The sequence below is a fragment of the Boleophthalmus pectinirostris genome, unplaced genomic scaffold, assembly GCF_026225935.1.
Source record: "Boleophthalmus pectinirostris isolate CB_2022bp ecotype Guang Dong unplaced genomic scaffold, ASM2622593v1 HiC_scaffold_13, whole genome shotgun sequence".
Taxonomy (NCBI): domain Eukaryota; kingdom Metazoa; phylum Chordata; class Actinopteri; order Gobiiformes; family Gobiidae; genus Boleophthalmus; species Boleophthalmus pectinirostris.
This window is the reverse complement of record NW_026571036.1, coordinates 20,086,895-20,103,396: the sequence shown is the minus strand read 5'-3', so window position 1 is coordinate 20,103,396 and position 16,502 is coordinate 20,086,895. Positions and strand designations below refer to the sequence as shown.

At 35.7% G+C, this 16,502-nt stretch overlaps 1 protein-coding gene across 1 annotated transcript in view; it reads left to right on the top strand.

Annotated features, from left to right (window-relative positions):
• The first annotated feature begins 9,187 nt into the window (after window positions 1–9,187).
• Window positions 9,188–16,502, top strand: part of LOC110155386 (adenylate cyclase type 3-like) — a 14,868-nt gene continuing 7,553 nt past the window's right edge. The window contains exon 1 of the mRNA XM_055149266.1: window positions 9,188–9,205. Within this exon, the coding sequence (XP_055005241.1) occupies window positions 9,188–9,205 (18 nt within the window). The remainder of the gene's footprint in view (window positions 9,206–16,502) is intronic.

The window sequence follows — 16,502 nt, the reverse complement described above, 5'->3', positions numbered from 1 at the left end:
GCTGTGTTGTGGCTGTTGTGTTTTCAACAGATTTTCAATAGAGTCCCACATATCCTAGGGTTAAAACAAATGAGATAAAACTACCGGCCATATCCAAATATAGCATTATTTAATGGAACTCTATAACTTGTCTGGTTTCCTTGATGCTCCTGGGTGTTTTCTTTTCAAAGTAGCGGCCGTGGTTATAGTATATTCAGTTCTACATAAAGGTGCGCATTGCAGTTGTTCAGTTACGTGTTTTATTGCTAAAAGATCCCTGGAATAACATTCTTGGAACTATAACTTGGTCTAGTGTTGTCACCTGCTTGTCTCCATGGTAATAGTTTTGTTAAATGTCATACTGCAGAACATTTCAGACAACAAAACGAAAACAAGAAGGTGTCGGACCCTCTACCAGAAAAGTTACACAATGCACCTTTAAAAGTATTCAGCTGCTCCTTCTTCAGCCACATACAGTTTGGGCTTTGAACAGTCGACTTGCCAATACATAACCGACTGCATCACTAGTTTACACATTTTCTCTGTTCAGTTGGCTTGTAAAGAAATGGCACGCCTTTGCTTTAGAATTAAGTACTGACATCTGGAATAACAAAAAAATAAGATAAGATAATCATCACCACCAACTCACCAGTCATATATCATTTATTTTGATCTGCAAGTTTGGATTACATGTCCTATTCATTAAAAAAAAGAGAGAGATAAAAGCACATGGTTTCAATTTAACTGGAACTTCACTGGCAACCTTTCACCAAACCTTTCCAATCTGTGAATCAGTTACAAAAAAGTATTGCAAAAAACTTGAAATTTCCAAACTACAACTTGCAATCTTTTACACGAACTATTGCAAAAAACTTGACATCTCCAACCTACAACTTGCAATCTTTCACAAAAATTATTGCAAAAAACTGAAATTTCCAGTGTACAAACTGCAGACTGACCAGGGTTGAATAACTTTCCCCTAGGATGGATAAACTATATCTTTAATCTACTCCCTGGTTAGTTTCCTGTTATACTTTGTACCAGATTATCACAAGTACCTGTGCCCAGTGAGGACAAAGTATTAGGTGCTAGTGGTAGATTACTTACATACTTACATATTTAGTGACACGTTAGCATTAGCTGCTCCCCGGCCCCTGGATGACGATTAATTGAAGGTTGTTAGCTCTTTGGCTATGTTTGTTTTGAAACTCTGCCCCTCTTAGCCCCATTACTTCTCTGCTTCCAGCTGGATTAGCTTCTTGCATGGCGCTAATAGAGACGTGCTTCAGCTCGGCTCTCCCCAGCTCATGCTCTTTATGTGCATACCTAAATATAAAGCGTACCATGTAATCCCTGCAAATTGTGGGGCCCCTTTCACTGAGTAAAACACCCCAAAGAATGTCATAAACCATATAATCTGTGATTTAGCAGGACCTGTAACCTAACTGCCTGTGCACAATTATGCCAGCTCGACTTGAGTAGATTTTTCTGTAAAACCTGTAATATGAAAACTAACATATATGTTAGTGCCCACAAAATTCTTGTTTTCCCCTGGCGGTGGCCAGAAATATGGGGTAGATTCAAAAACGTCATGTAGCCTCTTAGTTCTGCAGCGCTGAATAGGAAGTTCAATGGACCTGCATCTATGCTGTTTTAGATCAATACAGTTTACAAGAACAAAATGTACACTAATGTATAGATCTACTATAGATTCATAGTACCCATATATATGTATATATGCAAACTAATGATGAGAGAACACCACTATTACATTAAGATAATTTTACATATGTCCCCTTTAATGGCATATGTTAACCTTGGACCTTCAGTTTGCAGAAGTGCTAGTAACTTCTTTTAATATTTCCATGAATTGCAAACAAAGTGTTCATCACTTATCAAAAGGATATCGGTGGATGGTTTTATGTGACACTTGATGATTTAAAATGTAACATGAACGTCACAGACGCACCAAAGCAAATCCCCCTCATTATCAGTGATGAATGTACGTAAACGGATTTAACTGTGTATATGTTATCTTCCATTTGGGTCTAGTGTCTGAGAGCCCTATCACCTGTGGACTACTGTTTGGATGGGTAACCGCTGATGAACAAACCACATTATAGGTAGATCTATGCAAGGGAACCTGCATAAACAGTCAAGTCTTATTAATGCTGAAAATAATAATAATTTAGTAGCTAGGCTGAAAATACAATGCAATACAATGCATTTGTTTTAATATAGACATGACCTTGTTCTTTGACCTATTTGCTGACTCAAAATTTGCTTTCCATTCAAACACAGTCTTATCTCATTACAGTAATGCTTTGAAGGGTTATCCTTGTACCCGCTATCTAAGTAAGTGTTGCTGTATTTATGGGATTACTCTTTGGTTGTTACATAAACTTGCCGTTTGGCAAGAAGGAAGTGGGATGGAGCTGGCTTCAGCCTTGATCCAGACGACGTGCATCTAGGCAGGTAAGGTAACCACGTGCCGGTGAGCTAAATGATGAGAAATTACGACTCAGTAAAACCCCACCCTTATACTACAGGTGTGGCCTGCTGTATAGACTGATACTATGTGTACTCTCACACGTAGCCTGAGGTGGGCACTTAAACTTTATATTAAGCATATATTTTTGGTAAGGAGCAAGAAACACAATGTTCAAGTAATTTAATCTTTAATATAAAACTTTATAGCTTTATATACTTACTTATAGTGGTAATAGAACTTTTACTCATGTAAGAGAGTTAAAAAGAACAAGGACAAATACTATTTCTTCAATACTAAATATACACCATCCAAAATATTACTCAAGTAAAGGTAACTGAGTAAAAGTAATACAAAGTAAACTAATACTCTCAACCTCTGCATGTAGTATGGCTTAGTGACCTACACCAGCCTATATTTAAAACCCGTTTCCGACAGTAACACTGACAAATATCCACCCGGGTATGAGTCATTGGGTAACTGCTAATCTGTACCAGAGGTAGATCAGCCACACTCACAGTGACAAGACAGTGAGACGAAAGGTTAACAGTGAGGATCAAGGGGATGTAGCTCGACAAAAAAAACATGTGTCAAACTTTATTTAATGATGTACTAAAACTTCAGTGAACTCTTGTCTCTTTTAAGATCCCATCTACATATTCCAATTGCAATTATAAACAATACAGAATAGTGTCAATTTAAACAGCATGCTGTACAATTCATCAAATTGTAATTGAGATTAAGTCATTACTAATTGTCAATGATCAGCTTGTTTTTTTAATCGAGAAGCCTACAGACAATGGCAGAAGTTTGGGACTTCTGAGCAAGACACTTGACAATTCTTGTGTTTAGGAAATTCATACTGAAAGACATTTTTATTTGTGTTTAGGGAGAATCAAAAATCGTGATCAATCAATATAAGAAAAATCACCCAGAACTACTTCTGATAAAGGTCAAGATAAACTTATTCCAGATTGAAGTGGGACTAAACACCTAAACTCCGCCCACAATCACATTTCAAATAGAGCAGCTAAACTGGCCATTAGCTGGAGGACTAAAGGGCAAAATGAGAGAGAAGGAGGGGCGGGGTTTGGGGGTATAAGGTGATTGCTGTAACAGGTATCCACACTTTAAACTCTGCCCCTAGGTGTTTGTATCACAAGTATCACAAACAGGGGCCGAAGTTCATGATGTCACCTATTGAAAATCACATAGGCCACAGAAGCCAACACAAACTTAGAATTAGGAGTTTTTGACCAGAAATCTGCAAATTTACCTAGTTTGCCATAAAGTTTTAAAAAAAAAATACCAGGAACGGTAGATAAAGCTATTAAAAAACCATATACACAGTTTAGTAGCAAAAACAGTATCTAGCAGTAAAGTATCTAATTTCAGTACTAGTTTCAGCATTGATTGGTATCTGGGAGAATCCTTAAGCAGAACACAAACTGACATTTCATTCAGAAAAGAAAAAAGACTGAATGAATGGTCAGGATTTTTTCGCTGTGTCGCTACATTTCTGTACATGGTAATTGTGGTTTTGCCCGTCTGAATGCCCCCGTTCACCTCCCTGCCCTGGGTTACTCTCATTACCTCAGCATTACCTTTCACTGGGCAGGTTTCAGTGTGGCAGCCTGGTATAGCTTTCCTCATCAGCTCAGGCGGATTTTAGTTTCAGTCTTTTGTATTAATCCCACATTGTCACAGTTCCCAACCCAAAATGCCAAGTCCACAGAGAGGCAGGATTCTAGCACTCAAAAATTTGTGTTTTATATTTTTATATTTTGTTTATTATAGTGACCACAAAATAACTCAACAAAGTACTAAGCCTATTATACTCTAACTTCAACATGTACTGCTTCTTTTAGGTGCACCTGCCTCTATCTTCTGCCATCATTTCCTTGTTGTAATCCAATTTTTTTCATCTAATAAAATAATATTTGTCATCAATACAGATATGTTGTAAAAGGAGTTCTTAGGGTCAAAATGAGACTGCTGTGTGCTGCCTGCATCTATATAAAGCATTTTTATTGTCCACAAACCAGGAAGTAATAACACTGTTAGCATGCCAAGCGAATAGCAATAACGTGGCCTCTAAAAGTTGTGAAAGCATTGATAGAGATTTTTCAGTTCCAGTACTTCCTGATGCTATGGCTTCTGGTGATATATCCGATATCAACCTATACCAGTGCAAAACTATATTGAGAACAAAATGTGTAATGTTGCTCTTATTTATCTCTCAAGTAACTACAGAACAATTTTGTATTAAAAGCTCAAACATTATGAGACTTTCTGGACCAACTATGACCACTAATTAATCTAATTACATCAGTTTATAGGCCCTAATGGGATGGCAGAACTGATACCCGGCATACCAGCAAATTTTCATGGATTTGCGCAGGTATGCAATACCAGTATCTATATTGGTGCATCCCAAGCATTTACTTTTCCATCTTGAATTTATTCATTGTGTAACAGTTCAGGGAAAACAATAACAATCACTGTGGAGACGTTATTGAGTCATACCCTCCAGAAAACTTACATAGTGCATCATTTTAATGAGATGAAGTCTGCACACACAATACATGAAGCAGAAGTCTACACAGTGATTTCATAAATGACCAAAGCTGGACCAGAGCCAGGTATGAAACACATTTGATGAAAGCCTAAACAGATAAATCACTTGTAAGTGTGAATCACCAGCAGACAGGCGGCATGTGAGGCCACGGTGATGTCAACCGTGTCAAAGCTTTTACAAAAGTGGTCCTCAAGGCAAAGGCAATCAACTTTATAAATCATGATTGGGCAAAACAGACACTAACCGGTAGCTTTGAAAACAGGCAGGTGTTTAACTGTCAGAAGTATTAATAAATACCTTCAGATCAAAAGGTCTACAATTATAGGAGGAAAAAATGTGGTTGGCAGCCAGGTTTCTCTTGTAAGATGTATGACAAATTAACAAGAGATGAAAATAACTTGGCATTTCAAATTACTATTTTTCTCCAATCATTCGTGCCATAATTCTTCTTGTAATTGAATGTGTAGATGGGCCTGTCACAATAACAACATATTGCAGCAGAAAATATGCTACTGAAATAAGGCGTGATCTGTAACAAATAAATAGCAGAATGAGACTATAATTAGCCACAAGAGGAACTCATTCACCCTTTTACAGCTGAAATATTTTTGAATTACAAAACACAAAATCCAATATACCCACTATTGCAAAGAACAGGCCCAAAACAAATAATTTAAACTATCATTAACAGAACAGTCAGTAGATGTAGTAATTATCGTGACAGGTCTATGTGTAGATTTTATTGTCAACTGATTTGTACTAAATGTGTTTTTATGTTGCCATTATTATGAAGCATTTTAATGACTGATATTACATATTACTTAAAGAAGCACTATGTAACTTTGCTAATGGAGGATCTACCAATTCATACTTTGCAGCTACTGTCATCAGCATTCCCTGGGGGTGAAGCTAACTAAAAGCACTGCTCTGCTAGAAGCTCTGTTACTAGGGATGTAACAATAACCAACAAATCGTGATATCGTACCGTCAAAGTTCTCACGATAATATCATGGACCATCACAATATATCAAATTACAAGTCTTTTTTGCTTAAATTAAGAGTTACAGTGCAGCAATAAAGACTACACAGAGAACTACATAGACCATGAGCCTTTGCTCCATTTCAGTGGAGACTACAAGAAGATATAACAGTACTAAACACTTTCAAGTCTTAGTTCTTTGGATTAAGTCTTGTCAAGGCATTTTAAAAGGAAAAAGTAACATAGTAACAGTTTTAGCTGTTCAGCCTCCACAAAATATTGCAGTAAATACCGTACCGTGAGATGTATATTGTGAAAATATCATACCGAGAGATCTGGATATTGTTACATCCCTTATCGTGAGCCTCCCCACCATATCGTGAGCTTTCCCATGATATCGTAATAAACATCTTACCCTGAGGTTCATGCCATGACGATATCGTATCGTGAGACTTAGATATCGTTACACCCCTATCTGTTACTCAAGCTAGGACGTTAACACAATCTGACCAGAAAGAAATGACTTGATTGGGACTACAACAGGTGAGAAGGTCAGTTTCAGTCTTTTTTACCTTTTTTGTTAAAAATCAAACTCCTAAACAGGACCACAAACCCTCATATCGATCACAGGCTCCTGAAAATGTTACTTAAATGCATTTTGTATTTTTATTGAGTTTTCAGAGGATCTTAAAACTTTTTTGACTGTGTTTGTTAATGTGTGCATTGTGGGTCATCATGGAATGATGTCAAGTATGAATTATACCTGTACCTTAACTTTAACCTGCTTGTCTTCATGGAGATGTTATTGCTTTGTCTGGCATATTCTACAGGATGGCAATAAACTCATCTAGCTCCATAGTCAAGCGGGTAATGTCACCAGACAATATTACAGGTCAGATCTGTGGACAGGTGGCTCACTCACGTGCATGTTTTTAAAGGTAATTTAGGCCAAAACTGTAATATAGTTGTAAAAGCAAGATAAGTTTAATGCCATACTGTGAAACATTCCAGGCAAAGCATTAACATCTGCAAAGAGAGTTGGTGATGTAACTTCCATCAGTATATCTTTAAATGAAATGTATTTTTAGGTGGTTTAAAATATGGGCATTAAAATAAAAATCATGACTAGACTCTTTAATGGCCTGTTTTTTTGTTTTGGTTTTTTTTTTGTTTCTGAAGTTTTAGCATTTTCATTTTTGGTGACATTTGACTTCCAACCTGATTCAAACATTACCTATCACAATAACACATTTTGAAGTTCGATATACTGCTAAAGTAAATATAGACAATGAACGATAATATTGCAACTAATTTATGTTGTTTAAACCAGCAGATTTAAATCACAAAACTATTCTAAATCTACAATTTTGTTCAAAAATAATGAGCTACAATAAATAAATAGCAGAATGAATCACTTAAGTACTTTAGTTTGCATCTGTAATGAGTCACAGAAGTAATTTATTCAACTTTTAAGGCTTAAATCTGATCATATGGACAAAAAATAACTAAAGATTTCCCAGTAGTGCAAAGAAAAAGTGCATATTGATAAATATTAATAATAATTAATAAAACATTGTTCTAGCTTTCATATATTGAATGATATGTCCATATAGTAGTTATCGTGACAGGCCTAAGCAGCATCAGACACTTGCTTAATAATCACCTTCAAAAACATGCACTTTAGCACTTTGTCGCCACTCAAAACCGTAATATAATTAACACTATTAGATTTAAACCACAATAACAATTAACTCAATTATAACTGCCATGAATGTCTGCATTCTGAGACACACCTTGTAATGTCTTCCTTGACCTTTCATCCCTGCTATTATAAAAGTATTTGTTCCCACTTTCTTTTTGTTTTTAAATGAGATATAGCTTTTTCAAAACAGTAGCCAGACATTAAAATTAGTCTTTCCTTAGGCTACATCAAATTCCATTAACTGTATTCAAAACAAAACAAACAGCTTTATCTGATGTTGCAGTGTCAAATCTGCCAGAAAGGAAGGATGTTGTGCCATGGGAAACCACTGTAGATTAGGCATAGAAGAAAGTAGATTGATGTTTTGTTGCTACCGTATCAGACAGGCCCGGCCTTGTTTGGTAATTTACAAAGTTTAGTGTTCAGATCTGGTACATATATCCCTCTTAATCAGCCACAAATCACTGCTGAAGAGATCGCCCACCAAAGGTCATGAAATAATGTTTTTGAGATAAACATTTTCCAGTAATCTACGCATTCATTCACAATAAAATCATTGAGAGGAGGATTAGACGCACTGGCATGTTGTCAAAAGGATTCAGTCATAAGGAAACTTGATGCTTATGATCCCTTAGCGTAACAGGTAACTCTCACCTGGGAAAAAGCAAGTGAAAGTACTGTAACTGCAAACTCAACACATTAGTTAAATGTACTGTACTTGATTTTTTTCCCCATTTGTCTTGTCCTAGCAGCCCTTGAGGTCAAAAGAAGTCAGCTAATGCTACTCTATCTGCATCTAATTAGAAAGCAATTTCTTGTCTGATAATCAGGAAGTGCTGGTGAGCATGCCAGTTACAGTTCACTTTACAGTCACGGCAAAACTCTATACTGGTCTCTGGCAGTTGTGAAAAATACTTAGGATGGCTAGAATGCAGATGGAAAGTGGGGCATGACATTTTATTAATTGTAAACAGCAACACTGATATAAAGCGACAACCAAGACTTTCAGTTACATATTTTTATGTTTGACAAATTATTACGTGACATTTTTAGCACTACTCAGAATTCAAATATTCAGAATTATTGAATTATAGTAAGTACAGAGCTGTGGGCAGGGATAGAGGGTAAGTGAAAACAGAAATTTTCTGAGCACTCAAGTTTCGACCTTGAGTTTGTGTTGCTCAAACATGCACGAATGAATCAAAAGTAAATTAAGGGAGAATTTTATGTGTGTGGAGTCAGGGGTGGGGTGTGGGAGTTTCGTTGTTGTTGTTGTTTTTGCCTATTTTTGTTTTTGTTTTGAAAAATATAAAAATATAAAATTATTTAAAATTTTTATTTTAAATTAAATTGAGGGAGTAAAAACCTAATAAATGTCCATACTATTATTGTTGTCTAAACAGAAAAAAACTACTTCTGACCGAATATTATTTAGCAATATTTTCTGGACGTCCTTTTTACATGAAGGCCAGTGAGAAGGTATGCTGTATCTGTAACATTGCGTGACTTTGAGCTAAATCTACAAAATGTACATATCAGCACTGTATAAATATGGCTCTGCCTCTGAAGTGCAGACTCCTCCACAATGTAAACAGCGTACCCTTTCTCCCACTCTCGCTGTAGAGGCACCACTCCTTCATATCTGACCTGTCCACTAACATGTAAAAGTCTTATACTATATGTAAGGTAGGCCTGTCATGATAACAAATTTTGAGATGCAATATATATGGATGTAATGATATCCAAATCTCTTGATACGATATTTTCAAGATATGCATCTCACTATACGATATTTATTGCAATATTTTCTGGAGGTCAACACAATTTCTCTTTTAAAATGCTTTGACAATCCTTTGCTTCTATCATAATCTAAAGAATTAAAATTGAAAACTGCTTATAATTCCTCATGTCAGTACTGAGACAGAGCAAAGGATCATGGTCTATGTAGTTCCCACTACCCACGATGTTATTGCGAAACTTTTGACAATACAATATCATATACGATACATTTCAGTTATTGTTACATCCCTAGCGATATGTTACTGAAGACAATAGAGCTGATAAACGATAATATTGAAACTAAACCAAAGAGCAGATTTATCCCCACAAAACAATTGTAAATGTCAAGTCAAGTCAAGTCATTTTATTTATATAGCACATTTAAAAACAACCATAACAAGTTGCACCAAAGTGCTTTACAGCATGAAACACAACATAATGAAAACACTAACACAAATATAAAATATTACATAGACGAGTTACTTGATGCATAAAAATAATAGTTTAAAATAGAGCTCATGGGCTGTTAAATGCCATCTTGAAAAAATGTATTTTTAGGAGGGTTTTAAAGTGAGATAGGGAGGAGCAAGATCTCAGGGGAAGAGGGAGGGAATTCCAAAGCTTGGGGGCAACAACAGAGAAGGCTCGGCCTCCCCTAGTTTTGAGGCGGGATGGTGGGATGGACAGGAGGTTGAGCGAGTTTGACCTGAGAGACCGAGAGGCTGTGTGGGGGGTTAAAAGATCAGTGATGTATTGTGGTGCAAGTGAGTTAAGTGATTTAAAAACAAATAATAAAATTTTAAAATCAATTCTGTATTTAACAGGTAACCAGTGGAGTTGGGCTAGGATGGGTGTAATATGGTCTCTCTTTTTGGAACCGGTGAGCAGTCTGGCAGCAGCATTTTGAATTAACTGTAACCTGTTGATGGAGGATTGTGGGAGGCCTGAATATAGTGCATTACAATAGTCCAGTCTATTTGTTACAAAGGCGTGAATGATTGTTTCAAAGTTATTGAATGATAGGATTGGTTTTAATTTGGCAATTTGTCTGAGTTGAAAAAAGCTAGTTTTAACAACATTTGCGATCTGTTTGTCAAAGTTTAAAAGAGAGTCCATAAAAACACCAAGGTTCTTTGCTGAACCGTGCAAATTTGTGGCAAGAGGTCCAAGGTCAGATGTGAGGGTGTCAGTGTTAGGTCCAAATAGGATAACTTCAGTCTTATTTTCGTTTAGCTGAAGAAAGTTAAAGGACACCCAGTTTTTTATTTCCGCAAGGCAGGTATGGAGGGTAACAAAGGATGAGACGTTTTTTGGGGAAACAGGAAGATAGAGCTGGGTGTCGTCAGCATAAAGGTGGTACTTAAACTGATGTTTTTCTAGGATTGAACCCAGGGGGAGCATGTATAAAGAAAATAAAAGAGGCGCTAAAATGGACCCTTGGGGCAGGCCGCACGTGACAGGAGCAGAAGTAGACACAAATATTATTGACAAATATTATTAAAAATATGCAATAAATAAATAACAGATGCTTAAGTACTTTGATTGTATCTATAATCAGTTAAAGACATTCATAACTTAACCTGCTACCTCATAATTTAACCTGCTACCTCATCATAGAAGGCCTATCACGATAACAAATTTTGAAGCACATATGTCACAATAGAGAAATATAACTATAAATGGTAATATTAAAACTACTTTTTGCCACTGACAACAAGCAGGATAATCCCAGTAATCCTCACTAAAGAAATTATACACAGGATAAATATTTAGCCCCAAAATATATATTGAACGATAGTCGATATAGGAATAATCATCATGACAATGTTGTTTTACTACGTTCAATATTTTATACATACAAAAGACATAAAATATATCAAGTAAAATATATGGAATTATTTAGAAGAGGATAAAATCAAAATAAGATTTTTCAACAAAGCAAACACCTAATTTGAGTATTTGGTTATAAAACATATATAAAAAGAATGTAATGCAGGGTAATAAACATATAGAAAAAACAAAAACAAAACACTGAATAAGAGGGTGAGTCCAAACTTCTGGCTGGTAACAAAAGTCTTATACTGCATGTAAGCCTTAGTTAGTCATATTACTAGGTCAGAGATGTTTCTTTGTCCAGCCTGACTCATGCTTTGGTCAAAGGAGATTTGTATTTGTGCAACAACCTCAAATTACTTTTCCAGGATTCATTGTCATAATAATGTGTTCTCATTTGTTTCCCACAGCCTTTCACATACTGGCTTTTTATTCTGGCCTTTATTTTCCAGCGAAATATTGTAAACTTGATTGCAGTTGTCATCTATGTTTCAAATCAGGTGTCAGATCATGGTCCAGGAGAATAAGCATAAAATATGAGATGCTTATACAACTAATATGAGAATATATAAGAATTCCATTAATTTCATTGTATTACCTAAACAACTACACCATTTGTTTTTGTACAATTCAAATTTTGATGAATTCATTAATTGTGTTCCCTAATATGAAGCAATCTGGATTTGGCCTAAGGTCATGTGTGTCAAATTTAACAGGGTTTTGACAGTAACAATATTAAGTAATATGACTGTATTTATACATATATCTATCAATAGTTTGACTGTTTAGACTGGAAATTGCCTGGATATCAAAACAAGGACACAGACAGTCTGATAGACATTATTATTTTAAAACTGACTGATACATGCCCCTAGAACAGACCAGATAGTCTGGGCATTTTGACAACTGTAAAAAGTACTAAATGTTTTTCATATCTATGCTGATGGAAAAACGTGCTAAAACAACTCAGTTACCATGGATTATCTCTAATATTTTTAACTGGGTATTTATTCCTTGTTCACACAATATCTGTTTTAGCTTGCCTGAACATTACTGCAACACATTTTGGTATGCCACAGTTGAGCTATCAAGAACAGATTAATCAGTTAATAAATAATCATGATTATATTCAGGCCCCAATAAACTAAGTAATTTCAATTCAACTTGGTGCTTCTTTTCATCTTGCTCAATATATCACATTAAGTTTATCATTCAGAAATGATGAGTTCATAAAAGCTGATGATGATGTTTTGATTGGCTATGTATTAGGCATTGTGAAAGAAAGTGAATTAAAGAAGACATATTGTGCTTGTGTCTTCCATATAGCTATAATCTATAATCTATGACACCTGGGGATACTTAGTTTAGTTTGCTGACTTCTGCATTAGAAAACTGCTGTGCTCAATGGGAGCAAACTTTGCCATAAACATCATCACAACAAGAGTCGGCACCTCCACCTCAGATAGCTGCAGATTACACTAGTGATTAGCAGATTCTTTCCAAATCTTGTGTGTATCACTGATTAAGAAAATAAAATTGCAGAACAAATTAAGTACAGATCAGTGGGCATGTACCAGAGATGGTGAAAAGAAGAGTTGATCCGCAATATGGGATCTTGAATATAAGCGATTAGAGATGGTTCAAATATGCACAAACTCCACTCATGAACTCACTCCAACTATAATATGATTAAAAGTGTGAGGAAAAAATGTCTATTTTGCATAATAGGTCTCCTTTAAGGATGGAGTCAACAGTTATGAATTGGTGTTTCTTGTTGTAACACAAAAATGTGACATTGTAACATCCTCATTCCACTGTGTAATTCCAATAAAGAGACAAATTAGGCCAATACCTTTAGAACTGAGCAGTCCTAGTATCCAGAGTGGTCTCACTATAATGCTACCTGTGCTTATATCCCCCTCTCTCAAAAAGTATATAATAACATATACACCAACCCCAGAATGAACTTCTGAGCTGTTATAAGCTCAATTGAACATATTTTCTTGCTGCATTGTGCCGTCTTATCTGATCCTGTCATATATTGCCCATACATTAGGATAAACTGACATCCAAAGTGGATTAGTCATAATCTTCTTACTGTAACGATTTCCACATGGGTTGATAGGACTGGTTAAATCTTTATAGGAAATTCTACAGCTTTTCTGTATAAGAGGGCTCACTCTTCAAACCGAAGTTGTAATCAGTTTATGATTATTTACTGGCGGAGTTCTCTTTAGTCATTAAATTGCAAATTTTTATGCCTTCATTTGTGGTTAGCATCATCCACATCCAGAATAGAAATCGAAAATGTGAAAATGTGAAAATGTGAAATCTTAAAGGTGCACTCTTTGCCCTTTCTGGTAAGAGTCCAGCACCTGGTTGTGTCCACTGAGATATGTTATGGAGCCTGATTTCCCTGGAATGCACCACAGTATGGCATTAAACTTTCTTAATATTTAATTCTAAGTGATTTTAGAATGAAACAAAATCTACTGTAAGCAGGCCCACCTTCACAAATCTGACCTGTAAACTGGCTTTGTGATTGTCTCCAAAGAAATAGATAAGTTTAATATCATACTCCGAAAAAAATCCAGGCAAAACAACAATATCTCCATGGTGATGGACCCCCCACATAGAAAGTAACACAGTGTACCTTTAAGTTATATTTTGCCAACATAACAACAACTACAACAAATATTCATCTTCCACTTTCCGGCTGAAGCTGAACTACCTGAGGCCTGTTTGAACAGCAATGGGCATGGTTAACACAGTAATGACAGATTTGTACTGGCGATTCTAACAAAATTGTTTTTGGACACACGAAGAGCACACACACTGTAACATGAAAAGATTTTGTTTATGGGACTTGGCATGCGAACAAAAGCAGGTGGTAACCAAAAACACTACCAAATATACACTTAACATTACAGATGACATCAAAGCAATGACTAAAAGTGTAATAATAGCTGCTAACAATATACTGGATTAGAAGGTGTTATATTACGCAAAATTGACTCTTGTGAACTTTATGCCATTTTATAACACTGTTACTTCCACCAAAACACATGTGGGGCTGTGCTTTGTTTCAGTCACACATGCTTGAGTAACCCTTTATTATTAGTCTGTCTACATCTCTAAACCTCAAAATGCTCGGTTCCACTTGGTGGTTTCATGAAGCGTTACGTTTCAAGTTAACAGCTACCTTTTACCTGTTAGTTCATCAGAGATTGTCAATTCCAAGGCTGAAACTATCCAGATGATATAGTAAAGGTGTATGGAGTTTAAAAACACAGTGGAACACTTATTGTATTACCACATGACATCACAAGGTGGAACAAAGTGTTTTCCGAGTGAAGAAGATTGAGTGAAGAACTCAGTATACATATGCAGAGTTTGTCCGTTAAAAATGTGTCATTGAAACAAAACACAACTCCAGGCATGTTTGTGATGAGGAAACAACATTATAACATAGATTAGAAAGTAGCCTGATATGGGCCCTTTAAAGCACAATAACAATTTAACGCATTTATAGCTGCTATAAACTTCTGCCTCTTGGGACACACCTTATAATGTCATCCTTGACCTTTGACCCCTGCAATTATTGTTAAAGATTTTGTTTCCACTTTCACTTGTCTGATTTTGAAATGAGATACTGTATAAAAATTACAAAACAGTAGTCATACAATAAAATTAATCTTTCCTTAGGATCAAATTCCATTAACTGTATTCGAAACAACTTTATCTGATTATGAAGTGTGAAATCTGCCAGAGAGGGTGTAGGTGTTAACCATTCTGCCAAAAACATACCATATAACACACATTTTACATTACAGGTGATATCAAAGCAAAGTACAGGATGAAACAGGTGGAGAACTATTAGAAAAGTGTTAACTAATAGCAACACCCACAAAGTGACAAGGCAGTAAAACTTACACAATGTTGTTTCTCAACAGACAGAAAAAAATGTACAAGTGAAGTTGACAGACTTGGCCTGTCTGATGCGCTCAAGGGCAAAGAGGTAAGTGCAAACATACTGAGCAAGTCTACTGTATCCACACACCCCAAAAAGACTGGCTTTAATTAAAAATGATCAGATTCAAAGAAAAGGTAAACAGAGGTAAAACATTGCCTCAAAACTCAAATCTTCTGACATGTCTACAGCATGTCTACTCTTGAAACTGAATTCACACCTTTCTGATGGGGAAGTACAGAGCATTTGATTAATTATGTTGTTGTGGAAAGAGTGTTATACCTAATATTGTCATAATAGTGTTAATGTTCATGTTTATAGTTGCTTCTGTTTTGTATAATAACTCATAACTGCAAACAAACATTTTAACATTGGTGCAAGTCTGATATTATCACTGTGATTTATTATTAAACACAAGAACACACACTACGCTACTAAACCAGATATGGAAAATGTTCAATAAAAATGTCGAAATAAAACAGTTAACACCTTCTCAAAGTAGATTAAACCACACAATATCTATGTACAAATTGAAAATTAGACACAAATTCAATTGAATTTAAGGAAATTAAAAGGAATGCTTAACAGTAAAAATGCCTCAGATTTTATTCCTACACCTGAAGGGAGTGTTTCTTGTTGGAGTTTGGAGATGGGACAATTTCACAGCTAACTGGATGAAAATTGTTTGTGAAATTACATCACTTACCCCAATCCAAGTAGCATATTCATTTGCCAGGTCTTTGCGCAGATAACCAGGTGGTGGTTGTGACAGGAGAGAATCCAGTGTAAGGCCTTTGTCATACTCATCTATTCTGGGCACTTTGAGGAAACAAGCAGACAAGAAAGTCTGTGTTTTGGGTGGACAAATGCAGAGAGTTGGATCAGAAAAAGCATCTTTGTAATAAAAAACAAAGAAAAGAAACCTCACTGCGATGACCCATAAGCCAAAACCTGTACCATTTTCAGAAGGAACAGCTAAGTCAAACTGGGTCATACTAAAACAGAATAAACCAAGACAGTGCATTATAAAACTTGTCAGAAGGAAAACTTTTGTGTTATTATAATATATATGTAAATGTTGCAAAATTTATATTTTTGGTAAATATTATGCAACCCATTAGGTAGAGAATTTTAAATAAATATATTAATATACTTGTGTATATTAGCTCTAAACATACATATTGCTACACACAT